The 19,444-nt window shown below is 42.8% G+C and overlaps 1 protein-coding gene across 1 annotated transcript in view; it reads left to right on the forward strand.

The window, feature by feature from the left end:
* Positions 1-19,444, forward strand: part of nvd (cholesterol 7-desaturase nvd) — a 121,417-nt gene that overhangs the window by 46,849 nt on the left and 55,124 nt on the right. Inside the window, exon 3 of the mRNA XM_070279921.1 lies at positions 11,501-11,798. Coding sequence (XP_070136022.1) covers positions 11,501-11,798 — 298 coding nt within the window. The remainder of the gene's footprint in view (positions 1-11,500; positions 11,799-19,444) is intronic.

Here is a 19,444-nt window from a genome sequence, read left to right on the forward strand (position 1 = left end):
GAAGAAACGTATGTCCACCGCCGCTACATAGAGCAATCGTCAACTAACAGTACGAAACACTCACTATGGAGAGCTCACCCAACTCTGAGCTCACCGAAAGAAACCGTGATGCCTATTAGAAATTCCACAGGCGGGTGGGCGCGCAGCGACGCAGACAGAGCCAGCACGTTTGCATTTTTAAACACCTTAAAAATGTCTTCCAACCAAATCCTGCCACCAATGCGTTTACCTTGCCGACTCTATCAGATGAGCCCCAGCCTCAACATGAGCCGATTGAGTTTCGCCCAAACGAAATCGTTAACATCATCAAATAATAATTATTTGATAAACACATACCTGAGAATCCAGGAAGGAATCCCGTCACACCAATTTGGGATTCGTGAAAAGCATGGAACAATTGAGCTGGTCAACCGGATAACATCTGAAATTCGGAACGCGTTCGAAAAACGAGAGTACTGTACTGCCATATTCTTAGATGTCTCTCAAGCATTCGATAGAGTCTGGCTGGAAGGTCTAATGTACAAGATCAAGACAATGCTCCCCTACAGCACCCACAAGATTTTGGAGTCTTACCTTCACGACAGAAAATTTGTCGTGAGGTGCAACACCGCTATATCCGATGATTACACTGTTGGAGCTGGAGTTCCTCAAGGCAGCGTGCTAGGGCCAATATTATATGTCCTCTACACAGCAGATATCCCGACAAGCACACGTCTAACAACATCCACGTTTGCCGATGACACAGCTATTCTTAGCCGCTCAAAATGCCCGATTCAAGCAACTGCGCAGCTAGCTCTTCTTATGGTCGATGTCGAAAAATGGCTGTCAGATTGGCGAATTAAAGTGAACGAACTAAAATGCAAGCATGTTACGTTCACTCTGAATAGGCAAAACTGCCCGCCGATAAAATTAAACAACACTCTACTCCCACAAGCAAACGAAGTAACATACCTAGGAGTACATCTCGACAGAAGACTCACATGGCGCCGGCACATTGAAGCCAAAAGAACACACCTAAAGCTAAAAGCCAGCGGTCTTCATTGGCTTATCAACGCTCGGTCGCCTCTTAGCCTTGAATATAAAGTCCTGCTGTACAACTCGGTACTAAAACCTATATGGATGTACGGCTCCCAGTTATGGGGGAACGCAAGCAATAGCAACATTGACATAGTTCAAAGAGTTCAGTCGAAGATCTTGAGAACAATCACCGGGGCACCGTGGTACGTTCGCAACGAAAACATACACCGCGACTTAAACATTCTACCAGTCAAAGAAGCGATCGCAGAACAGAAGGTAAAGTACTTAACCAAGCTATCGGTGCACCCTAACCACCTGGCGGGAGGTCTAACAAGGTTGAGCAACCAATCACGCCTTCGTCGCAATGACTTACCCACCCAGCGACCGACCTGAGGGACGCGCAACCAAAATGCAGTCTTAGTATACTGTTAGTTAAATTTTAATGTTAAGATTCGTCAACTTATTGTTAGTCTTAAAACTAAGAGTAGATTCAATAAATAAAAGCAAAGCTATAATAAAAAAAAAAAAAAAAATATACCACAGCACTCGCAAAGCGATACGGTTTAGGTTAAGATTCTCAAAGCTTAAGATTCTCAATAGATTCACAAGTAAGTAAACACCGGCTTACAAATATTTATTATTAACGCAGTGCGCACAAAAAAAACACGACTGTTCGCTTAAGAGGAAGAGAGAGAAGTGGAATTGTGGTTTCGTTCCTTTTGCAATAAAGCGCCCACTTTTTTTACACAAAATTAAGTCTTGCACTTGAAAGAAAAAAAAAACCGTCGTTTAAATCCATCAGGATTAAATTAATAACTAAAAAATATAACAACGTAGCTCGCTTCGTTGATTTGCTCATCGCTTCTCGCATTGCTTCGCTTCTCCCGCGCACTCTGACATCAGCCTTATATATTTATATTAATATTTAGTTATGTCCTCCACCTTTATATCGAATTTTTTTTATTGGATATCGGAACATTTAAACAAATATATGTTTCGATGGAGGAATCACCTTTAAGGGTTTTGGTGACGCAGGTACGAAAACTACAGCCTCAGTCGGTACCAGTGGTTCGGACTGTGGAGTACCTTGTTGGGGGACTCTAAGGTGGGTATCATTGACTAGGTTCCGTGGTATTACTTGAAGGGAGGCTACGGAGGACATCTCGGACAACGGCGAATCGTTCTTAGTTTTAGCCCTTGGGTTGGCCAAAGATATGAGCGGCTGCGTTTGTTTTTAAAAATTCTCAGATTGAAGGACATTATTAAAGATCACCATTCAAAATTCTTTGACGCTGGTCCCTTAATGGTTAAGGAGTACAGTTAAAAAGTTTCTAGTCCTTCTACCAGGAACGTTAAATTTTAGTCATTTTAATTATAGTATGATAGTAGATGCTGGCTATCTTAATCACCATTAACAAAGTGCATCAGAAAAGGTTTTAAAAGAAATGATTTGAATCCTAATTTAGTCCTCTAAAAGCAAAAGTCAGAAAGTTTTGTAAAGATTAATGTGATCTCGGCGTATTTCAGTGAGTTAAATCGGTAACTAAAAGTCAATAATCGTTCATAACTAGTGTGAAATGTAAGAAATGACTTCCTTGAGAGGCCGGAAGATTGAGCCGGAATTTTGGAGGGAATTTATGGTGGCTGTCGGGTCAAGCAGCAAGCAACTAATTTAAACATAATAATTAAGTAGTAACTGATGTTTTGTTGGTCGCAAGCCGACTCTCTTTCGGCCGCTCGGCTTTGCTAATTCGGCGTTTAAAGTTAGCGAGCATCCGCTCAGCCTATTCTGGAACTGCGCTCGCATCCTAATTTGGATTTCCCATATTGTTCATAAATCCTCATAAATCCTAATTTCATATGCGGCCTGAATAAAGTTTATAACGTTGAACTTAATTAAATTCTTCGTTTTCTTCAATGACCAAGGATTGGTGAACCCCGACGTGATCGTTAATATATTTATATACACATAAACAAATTACTAAAACAAAAACAAAACAATTTTGTAAACAGTGTTATGTGAAAAATTATCATACGTGGCTAATAAGTTTGTTTACAATAATAAACAAATTATAATATATTATTATTTTATACATACATACAAGCATAAACATAAACGTTAGTTAACAAGCACACGTAGATATTTACGATCCACAACGCAAGTGCATTCGTCCGCGCATAGACTTCAAACAAACATACGATCCACAACGCAAGTGCATTCGCTCGCACATAGCTTCATATATATATATACATTTCACAATTCCGCTACGGTTCTGACCGCATAGTGGGACAGATCGTGTTCGCCGCGAGCAAATAAAATTTATTTCGGGTTGTTCGGAACTCAATATAATAAATCATGAACTCCAGCGGCGCCGTCACAGGAGCACTCACTCCAACCCGGAGTGTTTTTTTAAAGTGAAAGGCCCTGGGAATTCTCCAGGACTTACAGAGGATCCAAGGAGCTCTTCAGCCTATTTCCAAGGTGGATAATGCCATGCTACACGTGCCACATGGTCAGATAGCCACCATGTTCAGCGACTTCAATTCTCAAGCTTGAGGATTTGGACATTTTGCAGATCAGCAGTGACCTTCGATGGACTGTTTCGGAGCTCGTAGCGACGATGCAGGCGGAAATTGAGCACGAGACGACCCTTCGCTCATCTCGAATTGCTGCCCACTCCACCCTTGCCAACGGAATGTCCACCATGCAGGCTGACCCAGGGTTAGGTCAAAGTTTTCAAGTGCTGCCTCCTTTGCCGCTCCCTACGTTCAGCGCTGAATACTCGGAATGGGCTGAATTTTACTCGATCTTCTCTACAATCGGCGGCAGCAATCCTCGTATTAGTAAGGTGGAAAAGTTGCAAAGAATGCGATCGTGCCTTCGGGAGTCCGCTTTCGAAGCAGTTCGTTCCTTGGAAGTCTCCGACGAGAACTATGATGTTGCGCTGAATTTATTGCAGAAACGATTTTATAACCGTCGCTTAATATTTCAGTCACACGAGATTCTGGGCCTCAGTCTGTTGGAAAGTCGCTCAATAGCAGCTCTTCGAGGTCTTTCGGACAAATTCAATGCCCATATGCGAGCCTTACAGAATTTGGCTACATCAGTTCAGATCGCCAGCTGCATCATCGTCCAAGTTTTGCTTCAAAGATTGGACCCAGCTACCCAGGCCAAGTGGGAGGAGAGTCAAAACTCCTCAGGTTCAGACGCCATCCCTACTTGGGAATCGATGGCCGAATTCTTGGAGCAGCGGTGTAGGACGCTGGAGGCTATGGACGTGGCCATGGCTGCATACGCCCCGGGCGCTCATGTGGGAAGGCGTCGAGGTGCAAATAATAGTAGAGCATCCTTTATTGTAACTAATTCGCTTCCCTCTACCTGTGCGCTATGCGGGGGATGGTCCCATATAATGTCTGCATGCCCCCGATTTCTATCAATGCCCCCTGAGATTCGCCTTGGTGAGGCGAGGCGACTCGGTCTTTGTCGGAAGTGTCTGCAAACGGGCCATCACATGCGTGAGTGCCTCGCTGCTAATTGTCGCAGTTGTGGAAGGAGGCATCACAGTCTGCAGCATTTCCTGGAGCCGCAGGCATCTAGCGGCCAGCCTTTGGTTGGTCCTCCCACGTCAGCCATAGCCTAGGTCGCCGAGGCTGTAGTCTCTTCGCCGTCCACTGCTAATGCACTAGTTGCTCAAGGTCGCAGCGGCGATATATCGTTGCTTGCTACAGCGAACATTTTTGTTCGTAGTCGCGATGGATCCCTTGTTCCGTGCCGAGCTCTGTTGGATTCTGGATCTCAGGCGCACGTGATCACTTCCCGGCTGGCAAGTCAGCTGCAGCGCCGGAGGTACAAATCATTCATGGCGGTGTCTGGTATTGGCGATACCGGCTTTGTGACAGATGGATTCTCTGTTGATGTTCTTCTACGTTCCCACTGTTCCGAATACTCGGCCCTGGTTAACGCCGTCATCACCGCCAATATCACGGACCTGCAGCCTAGCTTCAGTTTGGATGTCTCCAGTTGGAATATTCCTGGCAATCTTTCATTGGCTGATTCTGAATTTTTCCGCCCACAGCGCATCGACCTTCTTATCGGAGCCAGTCTATTTTATGAGCTGTTGTGTGTTTGGCAAATTAATCTCTCAGCCGGCCTGCCATTGCTGCAGAAAACTCGACTTGGATGGGTCGTGTGTGGAGGCGGTTCACATGTCCAAAGAAGATCACTCGTTTCCACTGCCCACTAGGATGTTCCGGAGAGCGCAACAATGCTGGATGATCAGCTGGATTCTCTGCTCCGCCGGTTTTGGGAAATCGAAGACTGCTCCGAGCCTATTGTGAAGCGGACGAAGGAAGAGCTAGATTGCGATGCGCATTTCGTGCAACATGTTGCTCGGCTGGATTCCGGCGCTTACGGTGTGAGGTTTCCGTTAAAATGGGGTTCTAAGCTGCTGGGAGAGTCGTACCCCCAAGCCGTTCGACGATTTCTTTCCCTCGAAAAGAAGCTCTGTCGCCGTCCTCAATTAAAGGAGCAATATGCTGCCTTCATAAAGGAGTATCTGGAGTTGGGTCACATGTCTCCAGTCCCTTCTGATGCGAGTGTCACTGGTCAATACTTTCTTCCACACCATTGTGTTTTAAAGGAGGAAAGTTCAACAACCAAGCTCAGGGTTGTCTTTGATGGATCTGCTGTCACAACTTCTGGGTATTCATTGAATGACGTGTTGATGTCTGGCCCAGTTATTCAGCCAAAGTTACTGCATATTCTGTTAAGGTTCCGATGCCATCGGGTGGCCATTACTGGAGATATTTGTAAAATGTATCGTTGCGTCAGGGTTTTTCCTGAGGACAGCTATCTTCAGTGTATTCTTTGGCGGGATTCCACCCAGGATGAGTTACAGGTTTTTAAGCTGGCTTCTTGGAAGTATAATTGGATGCTGACTACCAAAATCCAACGACGAATTTTTTAGCCAACCGTCTACGCGCAACAGTCCAAATTTGTCCAAGAAGGGAGAGGATGAGGCAAGGGCACTGGATACCGCTATCTCTTTTCCATTTTGAAGAGCCTTTATGTCCTCCCAAAAATGCACACGCTGCACTAGCCGCAATAACAGCTGTGTTCCAGATTTTATATCGCTAGCCGTAACACCGTTGTGGTGAATTCGTTGAGAAAACTTGTATACGTAAGCGAATACCCTCTGCAGTGCTGGAAACGATATAGCGTACTTAGAAACCGCTGTTATATCCACGTACGGAGACTGAATTAGCAGGACCCTTGCACGTAACTCCAGGGTTGATCTCTCAGATGGACCGCGGTTAGCCACGCCTCTTGGGATCCAATGAGAAACGGACCGTGAGACCACAGCTAATTTCCAACCAATTCATTGGGAAGAGCACCACGTGACAGGATATCTGCTAAGTTCAAAGAAGTGGGAACATACCGCCACTCCAATTCTCTAGTTAGCTTCTGAATGGTCGAAACTCGATTGGCGACGAAAACATTAAACCGAGAGGGTTCTTCTCGAATCCAAGACAGAGCCACAGCAGAATCGCACCAGCAAAAATACTTTCCAACGTAGACCTTCAACTGCTCTACTTCCGACATAAGTCGCATGCCCCATACGCCTCAATGCTGGCGTCACAGAATCCATGGACCTCCACCGCGGATTTCAATGTTAGCACCCATCTAGGGAATTCGGCGCGCTGCGTACTAACAAAGCTGCTACAAATCATATTCCAGTCGCAGTGAAGAGCTTGAGGAAGACTTTCATCTCAGGACAACTTCTCACGGCACAGTTTCTGGAGAAAGATCTTTGCCTTTGAAATTACAGGACCAACAAGGCCTAAGGGGTCATAAAGCCGAGCGACTGAAGAAAGCACAATGCGCCTAGTGGGCTTTGAGATTGACTGAATCCCTTCAAAAGAAAATAGCAAGCGGTCAGTTGCAGGATCCCAAGCAAGACCCAGTGTCTTTGTGAAGTTGCTGCCATCATCAAACCTTAGGAACGACTCTCGATCTTCTTCAGGCACCTTATCCAGCACGTCAGCAGCTTTGGAGCACCACTTCCTTAACCGAAAATGGCCTTTGGCAAGGATCGCGGATGTTTGCTGCATTATGCTAATAGCTTCATCTATAGAGTCGCCTCCGGAAAGCAGATCATCCACATAAAAGTCGCGACGCAGAATTTCGGCCCCCTTTGGAAACATTATTTGCTCATCATCTGCCAACTGATGCATTGTCCGAACTGCTAAAAATGAGGCTATACTGAGGCTAAATGAGTTACGCAGGCTATAATTATTGACTTCCATGAGCGAAATTTACATACGGGACCTCGCGCACTGTTGAAGCACATTATGGCTGATATCCCGGAGCAAAGAGTTAGCGGCTCCCAGGTCTTTGGAGTCACTGGTGTGGATTTTTGTGGACCGTTCTATTATAAGCCGGAAGTGCGTAATAAGGCTCCAGTAAAATGTTACGTTAGCGTTTTCATTTGTTTTGCTACCAAAGCCGTCAACTTGGAGCTTGTAAGGGATTTGTCCACAATGTCTTTTTTGCAGGCTTTGAAGCGGTTTATATGCACCCGCCGAAGGCCTTAACATATTTGGTTTGACAACGCAACCAACTTTGTTGCAGCCGAAAACGAGCTAAAGGAGCTGCGCCGATTATTTCTAAGCGAAGAGCATCAACGGGCACTGCTGGAATTTTGCTCTATGGAGTCCATCGAATGGCATTTTATTCCTCCTCGATCTCCGCATTTCGGTGGTCTGTAGGAAGCGGCTGTTAAAACCGCCAAGCACCATTTTTACCGAGCTGTCGGATCTGCAGTTCTTGGATTCGAGGAGCTGCGAACGCTGCTGTGCCATATTGGGGCTGTTATAAATCACGAGCCTTATTGTCTCTTTCTGACCCCGGCTCATTTTTTAACTGGTGGTCCGTCAGTCAGCTTTATCGAGCCGGATGTCACAAAGCTGAACTTCAACCGGTTGGACAGCTGGCAACGCGTGTCTTCCCTGCAGCAGTCTTTCTGGTCCCTATGGAAGGAGGAGTACCTAAGCCTTCTCCAGCAGCGCTCCGGTCCTGCCTTGGCCCCGAACGATGTGGTGCTAGTAAAGGACGAGAATCTACCTCCGATGAAATGGCCGCTTGCGAGAATAATGGAGTTAATCCCTGGTCGGGATGGTATCTTTCGAGTGGCGGTGATAAAACCCTCATCTAGAATTACCAAGCGAGCATTGACTAAGCTGTGCCTTTTGCCCCTTAAGGATGAAGTTGGAGTAGAAGCCCCAACTGGGGGGAGAATGTCGGATCAAGCAGCAAGCAACTAATTTAAACATAATAAATAAGTAGTAACTGATCTTTTGTTGGTCGCAAGCCGACTCTCTATCGGCCGCTCGGCTTTGCTAATTCGGCGTTTAAAGTTATCGAGCATCCTCTCAGCCTATTCTGGAAGGTTGGCGCCACTCTCGTTCGTCTTCTTACTGCGCTCGCATCCTAAATTGGATTTCCCATATTGTTCATAAATCCTCATAAATCTTAATTTCATATGCGGCCTGAATAAAGTTTATAACGTTGAACTTAATTAACTTCTTCGTTTTATTTTAATGGCATTGAAAATCATTAATGACCAAACAGTGGCATATCTGGCAATCCAATCATCTTAAAATTCGGCAATGAACTCAATTTCATAATTTTTACTTTCGTCATTTTCATTTATCCGAGTAGCATTTAAATTAGTATTTTCCATTTTAATTACAGGCAAATTGATTTTGTTATTGACATATAACCCACCGAGTTTTAATATCGATTTCTACTGTTTGAATAGTTGCACTGTACGATTGTTCGCCCTTTTCGGTACTTCTTCGGCGATATAAGTCAATATGTATGATTGTGTCGTTAGGGAAATCTTTAGGAAAACGTTTCTCCATTTCCCGTCTACCATCCAAGGTGAAATAATACTATCGATGTCTTCAGAACGTATTTTATCGACAAACCAAATTAAAACGTGAGCATAAGGTAATCCACGATGTTGCCACTCGACTGAATACATACAACTACATTTGGGCCCAAATACATGCAATTTAGTAACAAAGTTCATTAACGACTTTAATTTTTGATAAAACACACGTGCTGTAATGTCACTCTTTATCTTCACATACATGTCGACAATAAATTGTTGACAAAGCTCACGAAATCGTAAAATGATGTATCGGCCGCATCAAATCATTTAACAATATGAATAACAAGAAAGGAAAGCTAACTTCGGGCGGAGCCGAAGTTGATATACCCTTGCAGTATAAACAGGATATATATCGCAAACATCGGATATAGTTGGCCGATCCTTATGAGAATATGTTAATATAACCCAATTTATTATAATTTGGAATCTAAAAAAAAGTCCCAAACTTCTATCCTCAAAAATACCAAAATTGGTATTTCTACCAAAAACCTTTTCCGATCGTTCAGTTATATGGCAGCTATAAGATATAATCAGCCGATCGTTATAGAATTTGGTAGGTCGGACTATCTGACCAAAAATATAATCTGTACCAAGTTCCTGCTTTCTATCTTCAAAAACACGAAAGTTAGGTTATTTCCGATCGGTCAGTTATATGGCAGCTATAGGATATAGTCGACCGATCCTTATGAAATTTGGCATGTCGTAATTTTTTGCCAAAAATAGCTCTCGTGTAAGATTTGAACTCTAAAAACTCTCTTTAACTTTAAAAACACCAAAGTTATACCATTTCCGATCAATCAGTTATATGGCAGATATAGGATATAGTCGGCCGATGCCGGTCGTTCCGACTTATATACTTCGTGCAAAGGAAAGAAGAATGTGTGCAAAGTTTCAAGTCGACAGGCGGACAGACGAATATGCTTATATCAACTCAGGAGGTTATTCTGATCAAGAATATATATACTTTATAGACTCAGAGATGTCTCCTTCACTGCGCTGCACAATTTTGGACAAAATTATAATACCCTCTGCAAGGGTATAAAAATCATTCGAGCTAACGTTCAGATTTTTTTTGGCTCTTTCAATAATTAAAAATTTTTCTTTTACTAATACATTAATTATGTTTTAAATAATGAATGAACTAGCTGTTACGAGATCATGTTAACGCAATATCCATCTTGTCCCTTCTAAAAAATTTGTGGATATTGATGAGCGTCATGTGGCGATGTGATGAACTGAAGAACGTTCTCTCCTTTTCGAATCACAGGATGAAAAATATGTGCATTAAACTTACGTATATGGTCTCTTGCTGGTATACTATCAATATTGATGACAATAGCGTGAATAGATCACTTTTTAGCTTGTGCATGGACTTAAATAACTTCTACAAGTCATTGTGCTCATTTAACAAAGCGTCCAGCTAGTCGACGGTACGCCTGGCAAAAGGTGAATTGAGATTATGGTACTCGCAATGTTCATCGACACGATTGGCGAGGTGACGTGGAAAATACTTCCCCCCCATAAACAAGATTTTTAAACAATTATGAGATTTGTTTGGCATTGGCAGCAATGAACCCACTTTGTGCCCTTGTGAATCCTTGGCATTTGAACGTGGGATAAAATGGTTGCTCGTTAACAAGTTCGGAAATATTGTCAACTTTTTCTGTTGCTCCAAACGATGTCATTTGGAAGCGTGCATTGAATATATGAATTGACTTCAGGAACAGGCTAGAATCTAGATCTCTGCCGAGAAGTAAGCCACGCAATGGTTCAGGTGGTGTTATAATTACGGGTAGTTGTATTTTTCCTGATGAGCAACACATCCAAGCTGGTTCATTTTTAAATTTAAGTGTATGCCAATACATGCATTCTTTTTCTAAAGTACCTATAATCACTTTGGAATGAGCATAACATTCAACATCCGGGTAGTCGAAGAAATTATCCCTAGGTAAATGTTCGTAAACTATGAATCTAAGCATTTCCCTTCGTTTATGTTGTCTTTGCTGATAAGGTTTATCTCGTGCCACTTGCGATTGTAATTGACGTTACTTTTCACCTAATCTCTTCTATCTCGCGCGGCCACAGAATTTGATGACTCAAATTGGCCTGATAGGAAATTTTTCTGCCTGAGTTCTGCCGCACACACACACTAACACGTTAGAGGGATGAATAAAAGATTGATTGATTGTTAGATTGTCCGATTCTCAGACCTGTACATAAAATTTCTAAAAAATCGGTAAATAATGACTAAGTATAATGACTACGGAGTATAATGAACAACACAGCGACATGAGAATTTCATATATAAAAAAACATAAATATAACGTAGATAAATATAACGAAATATAATTCAGGAAATTTAACAAAAAAAATGCGTAGTTTTAAGCCAGGATCCCCGAGCAATAGGTTAAGAACTTAAATTTAAATATAAACTTAATTTTAACACACTAGGAAATTCAAAGTCATGTGTTTGTACGATAATTTAAAAAATTGAAAATATTATGATCTAAATGTCATAATTTCTCTAGTTCCCAGATCAGCAAAGGTAAAGAGCTGGATTTCGCAGGAAACTAATGGAATTATATTTGTTTGGTATCACATCGATTCAACCGAAAAACCCTGGAGTTTTCCTATGACAATTAGTGACAACCAATTTATTTACCACGGGCGGAACGAATTTTATGTAAATTGCCATATTCGAGAAATACCAGAAAATGGAGCGGATACTATCCATTTTAATTCGATTCATAATGAATGTTTTATGTCCGGAAATATTACCAAAAGCAGTAAATTTTTCCAATACTGTCACCATAAATGGAATTCAAGGTATCAAACCATATTTTAACATTTTTCTCTCTTAAGCTTAAATTTTGAAAATATCCAATTGCTTATTTATATATTTTTTATACCCGGTATTTGTAAAGTACAAGGGTATATTTTATGAATGTATATATGGTATAAGCAACATAAAGAAGTAATTATCTCCGATCCCATAAAGTATTAATATTCTTTATCAGGACGTCTGTCTGTCTGTCGAATTTTAGACTTTTATTATATATAACTATATATAAAAAAGAAAGGAAAGCAAACTTTTGGCGGAGCCGAATTTAATTGCAGTTAAAATCTGATATGTATCTTGTTGAGATAGACAGTAAAATTGCTCTCGCGGTATCTGGCATCGCCGAAGTTACAGAACCGATAGTTTAAGCCTGGGTGTTGAATCTCTGTAAACTCAGCCGGTAACCATGTGCCTAACGGAAAGGGTAGTACTTCCTACTGAGTATCTGTTTCCCTTGCTAAACGTAAATAAGCCAGGAAAGCTTCGCATAGTCTGGAATGCGACCGCGAACTGGACCCCAGATGACTTGAAAGTTTATTCTTCCTGCATCTCCCCACATAAGTTGGGAATGTGAGCGCTTAGTGCCTTCCGTGCCACTGGGAAGGAGTGCCACTAGGGAATAGCAGGATGGAATCCCAATAACTGGTGGACTCATTCTGAAAGCGATGGCTACAAGAATACTTGCAGTAATAACAAGGCGGACCAAATGGTGCGAGAAGAGTAAGCCCCTTGCAAAAAGGAGTATCATGTATGTGTGGCAGCCGCGTAGCCAGTTTTCTTCAGCTCTGAATCAAATCGTCACAAGAGATTGGAATAGTATTCTTCCTTAATTGTTCTTCCTTTTTCCAGATAATCCACATGAATGACACCTCCTGCATCCCAGAAAACGGTTGCCGTCACCTTGTTGGCCGAAAAACAGATCTTTGCCTTTTTCGGTGCCGTTTTTCCAGTTGAAATCCATTGCTTTGACTGTTCCTTACTCTCTGGTATATGGTGATGAATCCAGGTTTCGTCAACAGTCACAAAACGAAACTCTCCTTCGCAATGTGCAAGCGGTTGCGTTTATTTTCCATTGTCAGCAATCGCGGCACCCATTTTAACAAAAGCTTACTCATGTGTAAAAATTCTTGTATAATATTTCCAACCCGTTTCCGAGAAATGTTTAGAGCATTTGCAATCACTCGCAGTTTGATTCGTCGATCATCCAATACCGTTCCATGGACTTTTTCCACAATTTCTGGGTTGTCACCTCTATGGGGCGACCCGGGCGATCATCGTCAAAACTGCTTGTTCGCCGCGTTTAAATTCAGCAGTCAAATATTTTATTGTTGAAAACGATGGAGCTGAATCCTTATAAACATTGTCTAACTCCTCTTTAAAATTGTCGTTGGATTTCTCTTTTAAAGAAATCTTATGACAGCACGATATTCGATTTTATTAATGTTGACGACAATGCAAAAGTGAATGCGCTAAAAGTCCCACCAAAATTACCAGTGTTGATAAAACTTCATGAAACTTTCACAGTAATCAGCTGATAGAAAACACTAATCCAATTTACGAATTAAAAAAAAATGTTCTTTGTTAGGTCGACTTTTTATCTGCCCACCCTCGTACAAGTGCGAAGTGTTGCGATAGATAGTAAAACTAATCCCGCGGCATCTAGCAACACCGAATTTACAGAACCGATACTTTAACCCCGGATGTTGAATCTCTGTTAACTCAGCCGGCTACCATGTGACTAAGCTTTCTTTTCTACTTTGACATTCGAAGGACTCGATTTAATAATGAATTTTACGATTATTTAATTTATCGGAACTTAAAGTGCTTATCAGTGCTTATAAACTGTATCAACTGTTAGCCCAACTGCCCTTGCCTTGACCGGCTTATGCTCATGTGCGAACAAAAACAAATAAACGATCAACGATCTACACGGGCGTCATTACTGGGGTGGGACTAAAAACTTCGAAAAACCGAAACACACCGCAAATATCGGAAATAAGGACCTGATCTCCATTAGAACTTCATATTAAAACCAATTTATTAGAGTACAAAATTTAAAAATAAAATCCCAAGGTTCTATCTTCAAAAAAACCAAAGTAGGTATCAAATACCATTTCCGAACGTTCAGTTAAATTGCAGCATAGGATATGAACGGGCGATCCTAATGAAATTTGGTAGGTCGAATCGATTGGCCAAAATTGAACCTGTAGAAAGTTCAAACGTTATATCTTCTCAAATATTAACCTTTTAGTTGTATGGCAGCTATAGGATTTTCGGCAGCTCCCTATGAATCTTGATAGGTCGTACTAATTGTAACTCGAGGGACTAAAAGCAACCCCCAACTAAAAGCTATGTAATTTTCGATTGATCAGTTGTATGATCGGCTATAAGATATTATCGCATATATTGTCCCGTCTGCGCGCAAAGTAAAGAAGGATGTGTGCAAAGTTTCAAGTCGATAGCTTTAAAGCTGAGAGACCAGTTCGCGTAGAAACAGACAGACAGACAGACAGACAGACGGGCATTCTCATGCTCATGCTCAACTCAGGTCGTGATCCTGGTCAAGAATATATATACTTTATGTAGTATATAGGCACCCTTTTGGACAAAATTATAATACCCTCTGCAAGGGTATAATAAATATTTTAGATACATTTTATAGCCACACACTTTGGCCCATTCTTAATAATAGATAATTTTAGATAATTTTTTTAACGTGCTCAAAACATATTATCTCAATTAATATTAATGGATCCCGTATCCCGTTATTAATATTATTCTATTTTGCGGTGACAAAAATATACTTCGCAATCTAATAAGTACCAAAGTAGTCTGGGACTTATCATCAGACCACTTGACAGTGCTATTATCGCTTATACAAAGCCCAGAAATAAATGAACACCCTTTCAACCAGGCGATCTGCTATTTCAAAGGAAAGCCTTAAGAAAGAAACCCGATCTGGATATTTCCTCACAGGAAGAAAATATACATCTGCTGTACATCCAGAATGTTTCGCCACCAAGCAAAAATTATTTTCTGTGGCAAAGAGGTAGCTTCTATCTAAATTAGTGGCAGAACAAACGAGTTCGAGGAAGGATTTGGCTGAAAGACACTTTGAAGGTGTGTAGCGAATGTGCCAGCTCTGTCTTCGCAGCATCCCGATGAGTTATTTATCGGTTTGGACGTTTTGATTGGAGCTCTTGAATATATGTGGGCCCCCTCAAAAGAATACTCTGTACTTGTTGGCTGAAAATTTGAAATGTACCATGCTGTGCATTTTCTGCCTGTTGCTAAAGACCCTGGTCGAGTGACCGGGATACGTTTTTCTTCCTTCTTGTTTTCTTTGAAACTTGTGATCTGCTGGTTTGGCAATGACAATTTTTGGTAGACAATCTTCCTTTTTTTACCATCTTAATGGGAGAGGCAACAATGAAGGTTTGGTTTTGGATTAGCTATAGGAAGAAATCCTCATCCCCTTTTATCATTGCGGCAAAGTTTTCTACGTTTCGAGTTCCCCGAATAATGTATTGGTTACAGTTCCAATGATGTTCGACGGTGATCTACGTTCCGAAAGGGAGTGGCAACCTCCGTGTTTGAATAGTTATTTAAAGCTAAGTGTTTCCATTTAAAATTAATTTACGAAATATAATAAATAGTAAGAAAAAATATTCGGTCATGAACTACGCCGAACAATGCTGACCACAAACAACACCAACAAAAACTTAAGCTGATTTTCCAATTCACCAAAATATTGTAACATAATCCAAACTTTTATATTGATAATTGGTTGAAGAAGACCCCGCCACTGTGTCTTAAAACAAGTGTTAGTCTTGATTCCCACTATGCGTCAACACAGTAGCCTTACCGTGGTTTGCTTATTTTTATACGCTGGGTGTATTTGGTCATATTTTTGCGCCTCAAAGAAATCTTCTTGTTTTTTTTTATAACCAGAACCAGAGAGAAAATTAGATGTTATTGGGCATAGAAAGGGTGACACTGTTTTTTCTCATGGTCCTTCAGAATAGAGGAAATGGCTAGTGCGAATCCATAAAACTTGGAGGTCCAACCTACCAAGGGGCGCGTCCTCAAAACGTACGGAGAATATCGTTTAAAAAAATAAAAAAAAAGTTCAAAAACAGACAGAAAAAATAGAAAGACAACGAGGATTAATTGTTCTAATGACGTAAACAATTTAAAATATATGTTTTTAAATTTCAAGCATATGATTCGGTAGAGACCATTTTAGTTCGGACATATGATCCTTGTCGTCGCTCGTGTGGTAGTTGCCTATAATAGTCGCGCCATTGACAACACTGCCGGGTTGCAATCGTAAAAGGTATATTTTATTCAGTGGGGGGGTTACAATATTCATAAATGATTCAAACTTAGTTAAGTTTAACCTCCCACAACAATTCACAACAACTTAATTCTATTGTGCCTGATTCTCCATAGGGTCTTAATACAAAACGATGAAAAAAAATACTAATTTATCGATATCGATATCACTTTCGACCTCCGTGAAGAACATCTTCACTTAAATCCAAAACCGCCAGTTTTGAAGCGGGGCGCATTATCCAGCGAGATCGATCTCCATCAATGATTTGCACGCTGGCTTGCCTGATCTCTCCATCCACTCCAGCAAAGGCTTCCTCCACGACGTCTTTCCGCCAGTCTCGACGCGGCACAGCTGGGTCACAAACAAAGACGACATCTCCTAGACAAATCGCCTTCTCTATGCGGCACCACTTGTCTCTCCGTGTCAGCGTGGGCAGGTACTCAAAGACCCACCTCTTCCAGAAGCGGTCCCTCAGCATCCTCGCGAAGCGCCTCTTTTTCCTTGTGGCTCCTTCCTTTACACCGGCGGGAAAGCTGCTCCATTGCGCAGATCATTCGGCGTAAGAGGGGCTTCCTGGTCCGCACTACCCGGCAGGTGGGCAAGCGGGAATTCACAATATTTTCCGCCTCAATCAGGAAACTTTCCATAACGTGCTCCTTCAGCGCCGCTTCCTTTATTGTGTGACGCAGCACCCTCTTCATGCAATGCACCATTCGCTCCTAGACTCAGCCCTCGGTCGGATTCGATGGGCAATTAAAGATCCATTCGAGCCTGACAGCTTCACATCGACGGCAGATGAAATTCCTCATCACAATAATGCAGGAATCCGTGGATAGGTAGTGCGCCAGTTCCAAATGAATCGCCCTGGTCGTCGAACAAACAATGCCACCCATCGCATACTCTTGCCTCACTTTGCCGTAACCGGACGTGTTTCTTCGATCGCTCTCGCCAGATTGCATTTATCTTCGATCTTAGAATCAAAGTTTTCTCCTTTCGCGAGAGGTGGAAGTCTACGATTACTTCTAAAAATATATTTTACTTAATAAGATCATTAAACTATTTATTTCCTATATAGACTTTTAATCGTTTTTAGTTATTTCTGTTGCGCTTAACCTACATTCTCTCCGAGCTGCAATCTCTGGACGTAACCCGTTACATCGTAGTAGTAGTAGTAGTAGTCCAGACCGGTTGAACGGCCAACCATTGGCCTCCAAACGATCCTCTGACAGGGGTTCCATTATCAGTGGCATCGGCCGCGCTTTCTGCAGCTTACACTCACAGCATCCAGAAATCACCTGACGGATCACTCTTCTAAGTCTCGTAACCCAGAACCTGGTCCGGATCTCCGTGATCGTAGCATCTTCATTTTGATGTTTCATCCTTACGTGGGCATCGCGCACAATCATCTCGGGTTGACTGCCGGTGCGAAAGGATCCCTGGCCTCTTTGCGCTGTACGGTATGCACACCGCCGAATCAATCCTGTCGTACGCTCGCAGGACTCCATGGCCATCTAGGTATGGCGCTAGTCCACATCTTCCGCTTCTTTTGGTGACTTCCAGTCCGTTCTCAGCGGCCCGCATCTCATCCGGAAACGCCTCCTACTCAGGAGGTCACACTCACACTACGCTGCCTCACACTCAGCCACAGTGACGCCGTAGCTCTCCAGCTCATTTCGGTGTCCACGGTATCAGTGCGTGAACCTTAGGACTCAGGCCGTTGTCCTCACCAATCACATCTGCAACGATATAAACGAATCACTTGCTCTGACAAGCACAAACTCACTCGGCAACTCTTCTTCATCCTCTGCATCCGCTTCGTCGTCGGGTGTAGACCCTGGCCAGGTACCTGCGGTCTCCTCAGGAATCCTGGTCCTCCTAACCAGCGTGACTCCTCGCTTAGGTCCATGCTGCACTGCGACCGAGTCGCACCATCCCCCACGTTATCGGCAGACGGTAGACGAAACCTCAAGTCGTTTATGGCTGGCTACCACCACAAATCTTCCGTTCGGACTCGGCCCATCCAATACTCTGGGAGTGATCTCTGGGTCCGAGAATCCTCAGCATCCATTGCACAGCTCGAGTCCGCCTTCCACATGTATCTCCTTCACTCGGGTAGATACTTCAATCGAATCGATCTCCTCTGTCCATATAGTCGTCCACGTAGTGATACTCCACAATGTCTTTGACAGCTCTGGAGTCCGATGCCAAAAATCGTCTGGCATTCACGGTCTTGACGTGATGCGCCGCACTCGGTAAACAAGCAGCTCCAAAGATCATGACGCACATCTCATAAACTTTGGAATCTCGTTGGACATCCCCGCCTCTCCACAAGAATCGTTAGGCACATCTATAAAATATCTCCTCGATGTCACTGCAGACTCCGACAGCACCTTTCCTGAAATGGAAGAGATAGATGCCAAATGCTTATAGTGCTGTGGCCCTTTGCTCAGCGCCGAATTCAATGAGACTTCTCCGACTCGTGACGCCGCATCGAATACCAATCGAAATCTCGATGTCGAAGTAGTCCTCCGCCATGCGTTCCACCTTATTATCCAATAAGACGTGGCTAGCAGACAAGTCCTCGGTAATGGCGTACCTCGTCATTCTCGTACAGGAACAAAAACAACCCATCCAAGTTTGGTTGCGGCTGCATAGGATTCCTGTCTGGCAAACCGTCTCATTTTCAATGGCAATCCTAAATGCCCATAGTCCAGCCCAATAACCAGCTTAGGTAGTGCTTCTCATAGGGCTTCATCGGTAGTGATGCGTCCTTGTTGACGCTCCTCACGTCTCTTCGATGCAGACTCTGGTTCGGCAAACTCCCAAAAGTTCCCAACGGCATATACCCTTTTCAATGCATGTCGGGTGGACGCACCTGCTCCACTAATTTGCAGGCGTACCACGTTAGTAGGATCTCTAGTGGTTCTACCTCCAAACCATTGGGTTTTTAGCTGACGACGTTCTCCATGTAGGCCTAGCTCCTCAATCAGCTCTTTATCGACCATCGTCACAGAGAAACCTTCATCCAGCAGCGCGTAAGTATCCACCTGCTTCTCACCTCCGTATAGCATCACTGGCAATAGTAGTCGGTAGTAGTCGGTCGGTCGGTAGTCGGAACAGTAGTCGTTCTCCGTTCTCTTCGACGCAGCTGAAATTCCTTTCCGGCATCGTCTAAGCATCCACAGATGACGATGCTCCATCGCTTTGGGAAGTGAATTTCTATTAAAGACAAAGCTAAACATCGGCTGCATACATAAGTACATACAACTCACTAATAAATAGAGTAAGCAATAACGG

This window comes from Drosophila bipectinata, chromosome 3L (assembly GCF_030179905.1).
Source record: "Drosophila bipectinata strain 14024-0381.07 chromosome 3L, DbipHiC1v2, whole genome shotgun sequence".
NCBI classification, from domain to species: Eukaryota; Metazoa; Arthropoda; class Insecta; order Diptera; family Drosophilidae; genus Drosophila; species Drosophila bipectinata.